This window comes from Sceloporus undulatus, chromosome 1 (assembly GCF_019175285.1).
Source record: "Sceloporus undulatus isolate JIND9_A2432 ecotype Alabama chromosome 1, SceUnd_v1.1, whole genome shotgun sequence".
Lineage (NCBI taxonomy): Eukaryota > Metazoa > Chordata > Lepidosauria > Squamata > Phrynosomatidae > Sceloporus > Sceloporus undulatus.
Window position 1 is genome coordinate 341,724,859 of NC_056522.1, and position 14,012 is coordinate 341,738,870.

A 14,012-nucleotide genomic window follows, 5' to 3' on the forward strand; every position below is an offset into this window, starting at 1 on the left:
TTTCTTTCTGAGCAGTTCTAATCAGTCTTTGTCTCAGAAGGTGGCCCTCTTTGCATTCGAGGCTGCCAATTTCAGGAAAATGTGGTGCAAGTCTGCATAATTTGCACAGTTGTATGCTGGGTCACTGTTACCTTAATATCAATTCAATAGGTTTTGATGGTAATTGTATCATACTATTTTTATTTGAACTGTTTCATCATTTGTAGTCTGCAGACTAATTCAATAAATCATTAATTCATTCAGTATATCCTATGATCAAAACATGTAGAGTACTTAAAATCTTTCCAGCTTGGATCTAGGATTTCCATCCCTTATCAGCACAGTTCTAAAGCAGAATTCTGCTAACAATACTCCCACTATCAGATAGTACAGGGAATAAGGGAGAGATTTTTACAAGTTCTAAATCTAGCCCCCATGTTCTTCTCCAGATATGAATTCTGGCTCTTTACATACGTCTATTTATCTTACCCCTCTCATTCCTATGTAGTTATGGTGTTCATATTTGTCCCCTGGCTTCTGGAAAGGAAATGTTCCATCATAGCCACTAAGGTAGCCAGCAAGTCCTATCAACATCTAAAGAGATAAGAGATCCAACTTTAATGAACCAGAATGCCAGAAATAAATCAGGTCAAACAATGTGCTAACAAACTGTGAAGATGCAACATTTAAATTTAGGACTGAAATTTGCTGTTTCAATACATTCATAAAACACAATCATCAATGCATTCTGTTAATTATTTTCTTTAATGGGCTTGTTGCCCAACTCTTGAGCTTTTCCAGAGTACCTTCCATGAAAATGTTTTAGAAGCTGTAGTTATACAATAAAAGCAACAAACAGACCAAATGCATTCCTGCTCTATGGCACAAAAACCAGCTGTACTGTTACAAGTGTTCATGTTGAAGTATCCTGATTTCTCTCCCAGGTTCACTTCCCATCTTCCTGAAATGGGGGGGGGGGGGACTATCTGGGGTAGTGGTACTGGCAGAAAACAGGAAAGAGAAGGTAAGAGATCATGGCAAGGAACCACTGTGCAGATAGCAACACTGGATGTTTATTTATGCCATTTATATTCCACACCACAAGTATCATGTTCTCATGAGAGCTAACACAAATGCAATTAAAACAAAACAAAACAAAACCCAATAATTATAACTGCAAAAACATACAGAAGCCTGGAATAAGCTTATACAGGTAAGAAAATAAAAATGCAAATATCAAAAGGATTCTTAAAATATTAGAAAAACAATTATTTTCCCACATGGTTCTTACATAATGATAAACAGTGTAGTGTAGTTGTTTGAGAGTTGGACTGTGACTCTGAAGACCAAGATTCAAATTCCCACTCAGCCATCGAAATTCATTGCATGGCCTTTGTCAAGTCACACTCTTTCAGCTTCAGAGGAAGGCAAAGGCAAGCTCCTTTTGAACAAATCTTGCCAAGAAAACCCCACTGTAAGGTCGCCTTGGGGTCCCATAAGTCAGAAACAATTTGAAGACACACAACAATAAACTTACATAGCAAAATTCTGGGAACAGGGAACTCTCTTTTCAGGAGACCACAACAATAGCAAAAAGGCACCACAAAACAGGTTCTTCCCTAGTCATCCCTTCCACATATCCAGGGGAAATGGCACTTGAAGATCTCAGAGAACAGGAGCTTGCTCTAGGAGAAGGCAGTTAAACAGACATATGGCCCTAAGTTGTGTAGGATTTGGAAAGATTATTACTGGAAACCCCCATGATTTCCAGATGTAAAACTAGACACTATCACATAGTCCACAAGAGTCCCAAACTGCAAATATTCGCAGAGATGGACTGCAGGTCCAATTTGAGTTTAAGTAAACTCAAAAGTGGAGGGCAGGGGAGGGAGGGAGGCAGCATTTGCCTCAAATCATAACTGTTTACAGGACTGTTTCTGCATTAATCCACCCACTTTGAATAACTGATCCATTTTTAAGGCAAGATAACTAGAAGAGGAGATATGTATTTCAGCATTTAAAATAACAAATCCATTGTTAATCCAACATAAGTAATGAATTCACCTGCTCGCAAAAGTGTAAACTGACTTAATACCAGGCAAGTATCTTTGGGGGAAAGATTCAGAGGCTAAACAGACCAGTCAAAAGGGCCAACATCGAGGTGGAGTGGGGCAAGGCAGCTGCACGCTGCACTCCCTGATTCCGCTCTCAAGCCACCATCATGCCACCTGTCTGACCAGATGGTGGGCAGCGTTGCAGTTCTCTAGCAGTGCGGTAACGAGACGCCACACACCAAAAGGAATGCTGAAAAGTGCTGCTGCAGTGGCAAAACTGCACTTTTTCCGAGATCAGGGCTGCAGCCTGCAGTTGCCACAATCCTGATCCAGTGCTCAAAGTTGCAGGATGACGCCATCCCTTTAGGGCTGTCTGTCTACACCTTCTGTGCTACAACTGATAGGATTCCATTTCCAATGATCCCAATCTTATCTCTGATGGCAGGGGATCTCTAAGAAGGGTTTCTAGATTATTTAAAATCTTGGAAATTTATTCCAGTAAAAAAGTGATTCTTTTGTTACTCAGAGCAATCACACTGCCTAGCACCAATCAGCAAACCAGTTGGGACATTTGCACAAACTGCAGTTTCAAAGATCGTGCCAAGTACAACACATTGTAGCAATCTGAGCAAGCTGCCACAGAGCAATAGTAAATGTAACTAGCCTATCACTGCAACTGGGGCATATACAGAATAATGTTAAAATAAACAAAAGACAAGATGATTAAACTGAGGACATTGTAATTTGGATAAGTAATTTGCTATGTTTACAAAGGACAGTTACAACATTTGCTTTTGGCTACAGCTACCAGAAATGAAACTTCTATTTTTAAAGGCAATACACTTGTCCCTCCAAATTTCTTTGGGTTTGGGCACAGGACTCCCGTGAATGTGGAAAAACCACCAAACACTATGTTTTTACCTGAGAGAACACCTCTCTAGAAATCTCTAGGTCCTCCAGTGCAACTCTGTGGTCAACATATCAGACACTGACCATAGACTTGCGCTGCAGGAGCTACAAATGCCTAGTCCTCTCTAGGAACCTCTAGGTCCTTCAGTACAACTTTTGGTTAAATTTGACCAGAGAGTTGTGCTGGAGGACTTAGATATTGCTAGAGAGAACATATTAATAAAGCCCATGAATAATTAAATCCGCAGAAGTCAAACTACAAACATGGAAGGACGAATATATAACGTTGGTTATCAGAGAGCAGACAACAAAAATGGGAAATAGCTATCAGCACTATCATACTCTCCTTATAACTTCTCATAGGTATCTGACCAGCTAGAATAAGAAAAGCAGTAGGTCAGACGATCTTTCCTCTGGAGTGGTTATGTTAAAGCAAAAGCTGAAAGCGACAGCATTCAGAAACACCAGTCATTGCGATGGAACGTCATGGGAATGTCCATGTTACCTAATGTAGGTGGAACTGTATCAGGATGAGAGTGGTTTGTAGTCAAGTAAGTTTACTGGTTCCTGCATTGTTCAAAAATTGATGATAGCAGTTTACCTTCCCGAAAGGTGGATGTACATCAAAGAAAAAGGTCCGGTTAATGTAGTAGCTTCCCATCTTTCCAAAATGTGTTTCATCCCAACTAAAAAGGAAAGGGGAAAAAAATAAGGTTATTTATGCTTTAGCTTCAGGTTCGTTGAAAACCTTTATGACTTGTACACACAGTTCAAGCATTCTTTACTTAAATATAACGCCATGCCTTCAAGACTGAGACTGCCTAGATCTTGCTTCATTTAGCCCAGTCTTCCTCAGTTGTGTGCTGCGGTGCCCCAGAGCACTACAGGAAACTCACAGGAGTGCCACGAAACACTTTAATTTTCACCTGGCCTTAAAATGAAGCCAGGGAGGCATGGCCATGGCAGGGTCAGGTGCTCCAGCCTCTGTTTAAAAACCTCCAAAGAAGAAGAGTCTCTGAGGCAGTGTGCTCCACTATCAAACAGCTCTTCCTAATGTCGAGGTGGAATCTCTTCTCCTGGAGCCTGCTTCCATTGCTCTGGGTCCTGTTCTCTGGAGCAGCAGAAAACAAGCTTGCTCCCTCCTCAATGTGACACCCCTTCAAACATTTAAAGAGGGCTCTCCTATCACCTCTTATCCTTCTCTCCTCCAGGCTTGGCATACCCAGCTCCTAAGGGCTTTATCACAAGGAGGGGGCAGTCAGGATCAAAAAAGCTGGCCCTGTCTAAAGGCCATGCCCCCAGCTGCCAGGAAGCTGGCCTTTCAGGCGGGTCTGTCCCAGCCCTTCGCCAGCCCTTCCTTGGGGAAAGTCGTATTCCTGGGTTCCTTGGAAGGAGGCCCAGAGGCCGCGGGCAAGTCAGCAGTCGGCCTCAGAGGGTGCCCCGTCAGGGGAGGGCAGGCTTAGGGCTTTCTCCCACGGGGATTAAACGGTTATTTCCCTGGCAAAGGCCTGAGATCGTGGCCAAGATTTCCAGACGGCGCCATCATTAGAAAGGAATGAGAACCATGCCCTCAGGGAGGACTTAGGAGCGGCTCTCAGCCCAGAGGCGGGCCTGGCGCCTCAGGAAACGGGTACTGTATTTGCCTTATTCAACGTAACCGCCATTCCCTGCAGGTCGCCCCGCCCCGTCGAACACTTAGCCCCGCCCCGTCTCCATGGCAACCACGCCCCGCCCCCTACCAGATGTGCGGAGGCTCCCGCAGGCGGTAGAAGCGAGTGGCGAAGCTGAGGAGAGTGACTAAGGCAAGCGGGACCCAGAACCAGCCCCGGCGCCGCGGGGCGGAGGGAAGAGCCGCCGCCTCCGCTGCTGCTATCGCCGCTCCTGTTCCACTCGCCAGCCTCAGCGCCCTCCGTTGCCTCAGGCCCAGCACGGCCAGGCCGGCCTTGTTCGCCACTGCCACAGGCATCCGCGCCCGGAAGTCCCGCCTTCCCCCACCTCTCTTCGCTTCCGTTTTTGGCGCAATGCACCACGGGAGGTGAAGTCCTTCGGAAGGGCCCAAGAGCACGTGACCCAGACTTTGTGAGGGAAAAACAGGGTTCCTCACAGAATCATAGAGACCGCAAGGGCCCTGCAGTCCCACCCCTTTATTCTGCCATGCAGGAACCCACAGTCAAAGCACCCCGACCAATGGCCCTCCAGCCTCTGCTTAAGGACCTCCAAGGAAGGAGACTCCGCCACTCTCTGAGGAAGGAATGTGTTCCACTGTCGATCAGCCCTTACTCTCAGGAAGTTCCCCTAATGCTGAAGTGGAATCTCTTCTCCTGTAACTGCCATCCATTGCTCTGTATCCTATTCTCTGGAGCAGCAGAAAACAAGCTTGCTCCCCCCTCCTCAGTATGACATCCCTTCAAATACTTAAAGAGGGCTGTCATATCACCTCTTAACCTTCTCTTGCCCAGAACTGGACACAGTATTCCAGGTGGGGCCTGACCAGAGCAGAATAGAGTGGCCCTATTACTTTCCTTGGTCTAGACACTATACTTCTATTGATGCAGCCTAGAATCGCATTGGCCTTGTTAGCTGCCGCATCACACTGTTGACTCATGTTCAACTCGTGGTCTCCTTGGGCTCCCAGGTCCCTTCCACACGGATAAGTCTCTCCTTCAGCCAAGTGTCCCCCACCCTATATCTATTTTTCCCTCCCCATTTTCCGCCCATTTTATTTATATGCCCCTTTTCCCTCCCCTACAGGACCCAAAGTGGCCAGACTGGGAGACAAAGTTTATAAATAAATAAATGTGAGTTGACAGTTTTGATTATTTGGATGTGATTAATATCATCTCTGGGAATCCTTAGGGTCCTCCAGAGAGATTCACAAGAAAGGGCTTGGCAGTCCTCTCCACAAAATGGATTATTTCTGCAGTTTTGGACCCTGGAGACAAAGAAAGGAAACGAAACTACAATTCCCAGAATCCCAACGACCTCCCAGGAAAGCATCCAACCATGAACGACCTGCTTCATTAGGACGCCCTTTCAGAGCAAGAAACATAAAACAGGTGTGTGAAAAGGACTCAGCTTTAGCCTTCAGAGGGACAGAAGCGCTACAAAGGGAGAGTGCGGAAGATGTGTGCCGCGATAGCCAAGGTATTTACCCTTACAACAACAACAAAGATGCTGGGAAAGAGCTTTCTAGTCTAGAGGCTGCATTCACACTGGAGAAATAGCCCGGTTTGGCACCGCCTTCGCTGCCCTGGCTCAAGGCTATGGAATTCTGGGAGTTGGAGTTTGTTGTGGGCCCAGAGAAGAGCATGAACATTCCTGTGGCACCACATTATAGATGGCAAGAGCATAGGAATTGTTTCCCTGTTGTTCCATAAACGTGTGTGCACAATAAACACAGTGACAGCTGTAGCCTTTTCTGTCTGATATGTACAAGGAATGAGAGATCTGGATAGTTCTCTTTCTGTCTTTTGCAATCTGAAAGCTAAAGGGTGGGATTATGAAACTCCTTTGATTGGCTGCAAGAGAAATTCCTCCCTTCCTCCCACTCTGCCATCCCCACTTTTGCAGCACACTCTGAGTTGGCTTTCATTCCGAAAATTACTGCACATAGAAAGCATGGAGACTTCTACAAAGGTGAGAGAAAAAACAGGTATATAGTGACTGGCAAGCTTGCCTAATGTCGCTGGATTACTGATTGTCCTTCCCACTGTACATGACACTTCTTTGGAGCAGTAGCTACAGTACTAAGAACATGCTTTTCTCTGAGTCACCTTCTGTCCCTGAATGTTTTGAAAGCAATCTACTGATATCTGTGGGAGATATAGCTGGGGCGGAGGGGGGGGGGGAATGGTGGAAAATTACAGGGTTTTACATTGTAAATAGCACCCTTCCCCAAACTGGTGTCATTTTATTTATTGGACTACAACTCACACCATTCTTAGCAAATTTGGCCATTGCTGGATGGGAATGGGTTGGGAGTTGTAGTGTATCTGAAGAGCACCGGGTTGGGGAATGCTGATAACAGGAATACTTGGGGCCAAATGGTGCCATTTTGAGCAGAACAGGATGAAAAGCTGCCATTTTTACTTTTAATAAAAATGGTTTGCATTTAATACAACATTGTACTTGTATTTTAGTGACTCTAATGTAATTCCAACTGTAATATTTTCCTCTTTTTTTCATCCTTGTAGCCAGTTCTTTATACTTATTTCAGAAGCTCCTGCTCCTGGAGGGTACGAATTGGTAAGGATAATTGCTGAATCCTTTCGCTGTCCAGTTCAGTGTTGTTTAGATTTAGTTACTAAAGTGCAGTGACGGATTAGATCACAGAGCAGCAACATCAACCGTTTCTGGAAACTGATACGGCAATCTTATATATGCGTCTACCCATTGGGGGCTTTCTCCCAAGCAAGTGGTATATTGTATAGGAATGTAGCACGAGATGTCCTATTCTTTACCTTGGTGAACAGGAAGAAGGAGCAGAGTTTGTCGTTTGATGAAGAAAGCTTTTGGATAGACAGAAGATAGCTAGGATCAGTCCATATATAAAAAATGGAAATATGCAACCTACCTGCAGATTATCATGTGCAATAGCTACCCTTCATTTCTTTATGGTATATTATGCCTTTTCCCCAGTCCTGAATCTCAAGGTGGCTTTAAAAAATTAAAATATACAGATGTTAACATGTAATCAAACTATCAATAGATTTAAAAGTGTGTCCATTTGAAAACAACTTGCACCATCTTTTTCAATGCAAGCAAACCATTTGGAGGCTGCTGTTGGTTCTGCTCATATATGCAGTGTATATACCTATCATACTCATTTCTACCAGAATGAAGAACTAATGGCCTTTCAGATGTTGTTGAACTGCAACTTCCATCATCCATTACTATTGGCCACATTATTTGGTGTTGGTGGAAGTTAAGTACAACATATGGAGGATCACAGATTACCTGTCCCTAATTTACACACAAAATGGCAAAAATGTTTGGGATACAGCCCATAGTTACTTCTGTATTGTATTACATACATTCTAGTAATTTTGAAATCTTTCTGTAATCTGAAGATTTTTGTGTGGCGGCTGCTTTATTTGGCTGTTTCTCTTTATATCCCAGGGCTGAGATTAATTGGAAACATACTTTCTAGATGTGAGAAAGGTCTAGTCCAGCTGTTTGCAGTTACTGCACTTTTAAAATATCCACACTAGAACACATAATATGCAAAGGATTCTGGACCTCTTTGGTTTAAGAGTGCTGTCAGCTAAACCTTTACCCTGATATAATCTAGCAATGCAAACAATGGTAGCCTTGGCTAGTAGCAGAGTCTAAATCCCAGAGCCAGTGAATATTCCTAACATTGGATGAGTCCCTTCGGATTACAGGGCATTAAAGACTGGTGTGGCTTGTTGGTCCAGCGATTTAGTTTTCAGGGGGGGAAAGTCTTGCAGTGGAGAGGAAAAAGGCTACACTTTTGGGGAAGAGCCATGGCTCAGTTACAGATGACATGATTATATGCAGAAGGTCTTAAATTCAATTTGTGGTACCACTAGTTACAGGTGAAGCCCTGAAGAGCCACTATCTGTCAATATAGACAATACAGAGCAAGACTAAGCAGTGTTGTGATTTAGTATAAGACAGTTCGTGAAGTCTAAGGCTTTCATGGACGACATCATAGTTTTTGTGGGTTTTTCGGGCAATGTGGCCATGTTCTAGAAGAGTTTATTCCTGATGTTTCACCAGCATCTGTGGCTTGCATCTTCAGAGAATACTGGCATGGAAGAGAGTTGGGTGTGTGTGCGTGTGTATACATACACACAAACTGTGTGATCCTGGGTGGGGAAGAGTGATTTCCATGTTAATCTGTGTATTGTTCTGTTGTAGATGGCAGGGCCTCAGGGTGGGAGGATATGCAAAGAAGATTTGCATGCAGCCACCCCTTTTCATGCCAGAAAGGGGTTGTGGCAACCTCAAATTCGGCCTCTCAAGGGCACAAAAAGGAGCTGCAAAAAGTTACTCCTTTTTGTGCCCTCAAAAGGGCACCATAGCCATGGTGGCGCAGCTATGTGGTGCCCTTGAGCGCTATGTCATCTGGACGCAGCACCAGAGGGGCGTCATGACACTGCACATCATGTGGAGGGGCACACAGCATCATGGCACCTTTGGGGTGAAGTCAAGGGCATGTGTCATGTGGACCCAATGCCCTGAGTCTGTCCCCAGGCTGGCCTTTCAGGCCGGCCTGTATAGAGCCTCAGTCAGTTGGTAGGCCCTGTTTTTGCTTTGTTTTGTTCAGAAACAGTGGTTTTTATTTCTGTTTGATCTTACATAATTCTTAAATCAATATTTTTAAAAATTTCTCATGATGTTATCCTTTAGGTGTCTGTTTTTCTGTTGTGCAGTTATAACTTATTCCTTTACTGGAAGATTACTGCAAAATAGTGTTTTGGGATTTTTTTAGGGGGAAAAGTTATAAATAGGTAAATATTGAAATAGATAACTGTCCTTTTTCTGTTGATAGCACTGGCTCTGAAGGGTATTGCCTATGATTCAGCTCCTGTAAATCTTGTGAATGGAGGGCAGCAGGTAAGAAGAGAGCTGCAGTAAGTCTATACAGGGAGAAGGTAGGAGGAAGCCATGTGATACCTGGCCTTATGTGAATTAGAAGCCACTGCAAGTATTTTGCAGCTCTATCTGCAGATACCTTAATGGAGAAGAGGATTTAGATTTTCTATAATGATGATGGCTTTTGAAATAGCACCTCTTTTTGTTGTTGCTAACTGCCCTCAAGTCGACCTTGACTGAAAGTATCCTGTGTCCTTTAAAGCCTCGAGTTCTTAAAAGAGTATGAAAATTAATTGTATCCTGTGTTTATTTTTGTATAAAAAATAAAGGAAGTACTAGGTAAAAGAAACTAGCAGCATCTTTAAGAACCCAGACAGAATTGCTTTCACACTTTAGAGACAACAGCATAGAAAATGTGGGAGGCCTCTACAACAGCTAACAGGTGCTAAAATGAGTATGCTTTGATGTGATGATTAGAATCTTCTGTATCATAAGTCATTCTGACCTGCCCCCCTGTGATGTAACTGCATTTATACCTGAAGATAAACAAATTATCTCGTCCTAAAGATATCACTATACTGCTCTGTATATATGTGCCTTCAATTTATGGTGCCTGTCAGCTTACGGTGATTGCATGAATTGTAGGGGTTTCTTAGGCAAGAAACACTCAACTGTGGTTTGCTGTTGGCTTCTTCTGAAAGATAGCCTTTTGTACCCTGGTATTCCTTTCTGGTTTCCCATCCAAGTACTAACTAGGCCCATTGTTGTTTAGCTTCCAAGATCAGACAGAGTTTGATGCCTTACCCTACTAAAATAAACAAATTAGTCTTAAAGGTGTTGCTATACACCTTTTCCCCAATCACCTCCCTTTTTATATTAAAATTGATAGGATTTTCAATAGAATGCCTTTTAATACTAGTTGCAGAAATTTAATACTGGGAGAGGGCTATTGGCTTCATACTCTCTTTCAGGCTTTCCATGGCTATCTAGTTGACCATGGTGGGAAACAGGATCCAACAGACCTTTACTTATGAGTACAAATCAGGCTTCTGTAGAGATACTGCTTCTGTAGTTACTATAGTGAACAGGACCCGGAACACTGGATGCAAGCTGCAGGAAAAAAGATTCCACCTCAACATTAGGAGGAAATTCATGACAGTAAGGGCTATTCAACAGTGGAACAAACTCCCTCTGAGAGTGGTGGCATCCCCCTCCTTTGTAGTCTTTAAACAGAGGCTGGATGGCCATCTGCCGGGTATGCTTTGATTGAGAATTCCTGCATGGCAGGGGGTTGGACTGGATGGCCCTTGTGGTCTCTTCCAACTCTATGATTCTATGGCTGAGGTGGGAATAGTGGGGCCCTCTTGATCTTGTTAGTCTAGGGTTCTCGGCATTTCCAATTATTGGCTAAGGTGACTAGGACAAGACACTAGAGTCCACTATTTACAAGGCCTCACAATCCTCACCCGTGCTCTATTCCCAGTCAGCATGCTTTCATTGGATGGAGGCAAAACCAATGCTTCCACAGTATTTCTAAACAGCTGTGAATGAGTCTTCTCTGGCTCTAACCTTAAAGCATACTGAGAATCTGCACAGTTCTTTACCTTTTTTAAAAAACAAAAAAGACCAACTATCTGCAACCCTTCATCCATGCACCTAAGAGAGTAAACTGGTGAAGCCAAAGGACAAGTACCTTGGCGAAGAACCTGAGCCCCAAATGCCAAATCAAATAGTTGCCCACTGATCCAGAGAGACTGGAAATGAATGTGTAGTGTATTGTGACTGTGCTGTTGTGATTTTACTCTGGAGGTCTCGTCTGTTGAGCAAAAGGAACCATGGAATTGCTACATGTTGAACATAGAACAAAAGGATGTGGTAATCATTTGTGAGCCGTGTCTCACAGGAGGATAATATTCTAAAATTGTATGCCATATCCTGTGGAGAAAGAAGAAGAAATTTCTTATTAGTGGAACTTACAATAGGAGGGTGCAGTTTGTGACCATGATGGTATGTGGGGTGTTATCCATCTATATGGATGGGATAATATGAGTATCAGCCTGTATACCCTTGAGCTCCTAGCTTTAAGAACTTTTACTTCAAAGTGAAAACTTTACTTTTCTAATTGTCAATACAAGAGCCAAAGTGTCTTAGGAACTGTCCTGTCTCCATAGCTGTCTCCAGAATTCCAAGCAGTAAATCCAATGAAGCAAGTCCCTGCTCTCAAAATTGATGGCATCACCCTGTCACAGTCGGTGAGTAAACAGTTTCTATTAAACATTTACTTAGTTTTGCTATTCAGACTAAGGACTTTGCACTCAGTATTAAATAGCCCATTTGAATACCAGGCTTCAGATCTATTGATACGGAAACGATCCAAAGTGGAAGTAACAGTACGTTGTTTGAAAAATCTAATGCAACCTAAAGGTGTTGCCAGCTAAATAAGATCCCACCACATTAATTGGTGGGCATGGGGTTCGTTGTTTACACAATGCATAGAATCACTACTAAAGACATTTGTTCTGGATTTGCTCTAGACAAGTAGATCCAGTTTCCTTGACCTGCATCAGAGGACTGCCTTCCTTCTTTATATTCTTACAAGGATCATTCTTTTTAAAGAGTTTCTTCTTTTTCAGCTGGCCATAATAGAGTACCTGGAGGAGACAAGGCCAAATCCTAGGATTCTACCTCAGGATCCAAAGAAGAGAGCTCAGGTTCGGATGATCTCGGATCACATTGTTACTGGGATTCAACCCTTGCAGGTAATTGTCCTGTTGCCAATGCTACCTGTCTTTCATTTAACAGTTTTGGATCAGAGTCCAGTAACTCTGGCTGCAAATGGCTTCAGGAAGATGGAGGTAATTCTTGAACAGAGCAGGTTGTGTTGGCAGTAATTCCTGTTTTCCTCCTCCTGCTGCTCAGTACCCCTGCTTCCAGAGTCCTAAAGCTTCAGGTACAAGTAATATAGAGCATTGGGCAAAATGCAAGAAAGAAGTTTTTGTTGATTCATTCTAATCAAACCCATTCTCTCTTCTGCAATTTTGGTACATTGGCCCAGCTGCCCAAGGCTATGGTCACTTGCTGCTGCTGAGAGCAAATCACAAAGAAATTATGAACAAAATAGAAGAGCTTGGGATGTTAAAAATGTTTTGTTAATCCTACTGAGCTCCCAAAATTAACTTGTTAGCATTAATAGTGAAAATACTTAGTATGTTACACTATTTATTCCAATCATATTACTTCTTTTAAAAAATTATAGGTAGCTGCACACCAGAGTTCTTGTTCCATACTAGGTTTTAAATGGTTCTTTATCTGGTCAGTAATAAGGGCAGAAAAATAATCTTGGCCCCATACAGACAGGCCAAAATAAAGCTGCTTCCAGTCAGTTTGGAGGTATGTTTAAGGATGTATGCATCCTAATGGCTGGAAGCCACACCAAAGCCACGCTCCCAGTCCTAAGGTGGTGCAGCGTAGCTTTGGCGCAGCTTCCGTCCGCTTAAGGATGCATACATCATTAAAACAGCAACCTCCAACTGACTGGAAGTAGCTTTATTTGGCCTGTCTGTATGGCCCGAAGTTAACCAAATAACTGTTTGTTATGCCAAAAAACTCAAAAAGGATGTCTCTTTCATTGAAAGCAAACTGTGAAGTCCCTTTCTCCTTGTCATTAAAAAAATAGTTATCTAGCATGTTATTTCTTAAACATTTGATTATTAATCTCTGAAAACCGTGCATTAGCGAAACTGGTGTGGATTAGGCCAGGCCAAGGGACAACAGTACCTAATTGGGGCCCACAAATGACAAATATTTTCACACGCATAACAGTGATGCAATTCTGCTACTGAGTGCTCACAGCATATTACTCATTGCACTATCATACTCGGAAGGGTTTTTGTAGCACTTCAAAATTCCATTTGATCAAAGAGAGCAATGGAGCGATAGGAAAAAGGATATGCAAGGGCCAAGTCCAATTCACAAAAACATTGCTTTTTGTCCCCAAGCTCCCTCCCATCTTGTGATCACACGGTATTTTCTAAATTTATTTATTTATTAAAATATTTATATTGCACCCTTTATCTGAAGATCTCAGGGCAAATTAAAATAAAATCAAGTTAAACAATAAATCATTACAAATGTTTAAAAAGATTAAAATATATTAAATCTCTCAATTTAAAAAACAGACCATTTTAAAAAGAGAAAACACAAATAGTAGTATGATTTCTTTATTTCAAACATTTTAACCTTATTCTTTACCCAGAAATGTTCCCAAAGCATGTTATGTAAGATCAGTACAAACATGATAGCTGTTGTCCACAGGTTTGCAAATCCTTATACAGTCCAGAATGGTACAGGAATAAAATGCACCGAAGGGCACATGAATGAAAACGAAAGAGGAAAACAATCACTTCCGTGTATCAGATCTTAAAAGTTATAGAATGACCAACTGCTGGGGAAAAGGTTCAGGAAAAGATGTCACCCAATAGAACCAGTCTCACAGATGTGTTTCATAGG

General features: G+C 42.7%; 2 protein-coding genes and 1 long non-coding RNA gene across 10 annotated transcripts in view; 2 read left to right on the forward strand and 1 right to left on the reverse strand.

The window, feature by feature from the left end:
* The window catches only part of POMT2 (protein O-mannosyltransferase 2), a 45,647-nt gene extending 40,554 nt beyond the window's left edge, over positions 1-5,093 (reverse strand). For 2 of the 6 annotated variants that reach the window (XM_042437747.1, XM_042437769.1), the window contains exons 1-3: positions 4,682-5,093; positions 3,544-3,628; positions 469-573 (exon numbers count right to left, since the gene is read on the reverse strand). In XM_042437747.1, the coding sequence (XP_042293681.1) occupies positions 469-573; positions 3,544-3,628; positions 4,682-4,908 (417 nt within the window). In that variant the 5' untranslated portion in view covers positions 4,909-5,093. The other 4 variants (XM_042437728.1, XM_042437737.1, XM_042437756.1 and 1 more) reach the window with 4 other exon arrangements.
* LOC121914415 lies at positions 4,843-5,740 on the forward strand. The gene is made up of 2 exons (XR_006100531.1): positions 4,843-4,977; positions 5,694-5,740. It is a non-coding gene; the product is annotated as an uncharacterized LOC121914415 (long non-coding RNA).
* Positions 5,741-5,943: 203 nt separating this feature from the next.
* The window catches only part of GSTZ1 (glutathione S-transferase zeta 1), a 12,511-nt gene continuing 4,442 nt past the window's right edge, over positions 5,944-14,012 (forward strand). The window contains exons 1-5 of one of the 3 annotated variants that reach the window (XM_042437796.1): positions 5,944-6,086; positions 7,136-7,187; positions 9,460-9,524; positions 11,675-11,755; positions 12,137-12,262. In XM_042437796.1, the coding sequence (XP_042293730.1) occupies positions 6,066-6,086; positions 7,136-7,187; positions 9,460-9,524; positions 11,675-11,755; positions 12,137-12,262 (345 nt within the window). In that variant the 5' untranslated portion in view covers positions 5,944-6,065. Of the gene's footprint in view, positions 6,087-6,477; positions 6,595-7,135; positions 7,188-9,459; positions 9,525-11,674; positions 11,756-12,136; positions 12,263-14,012 lie in introns of those variants that run through there. The other 2 variants (XM_042437788.1, XM_042437805.1) reach the window with 2 other exon arrangements.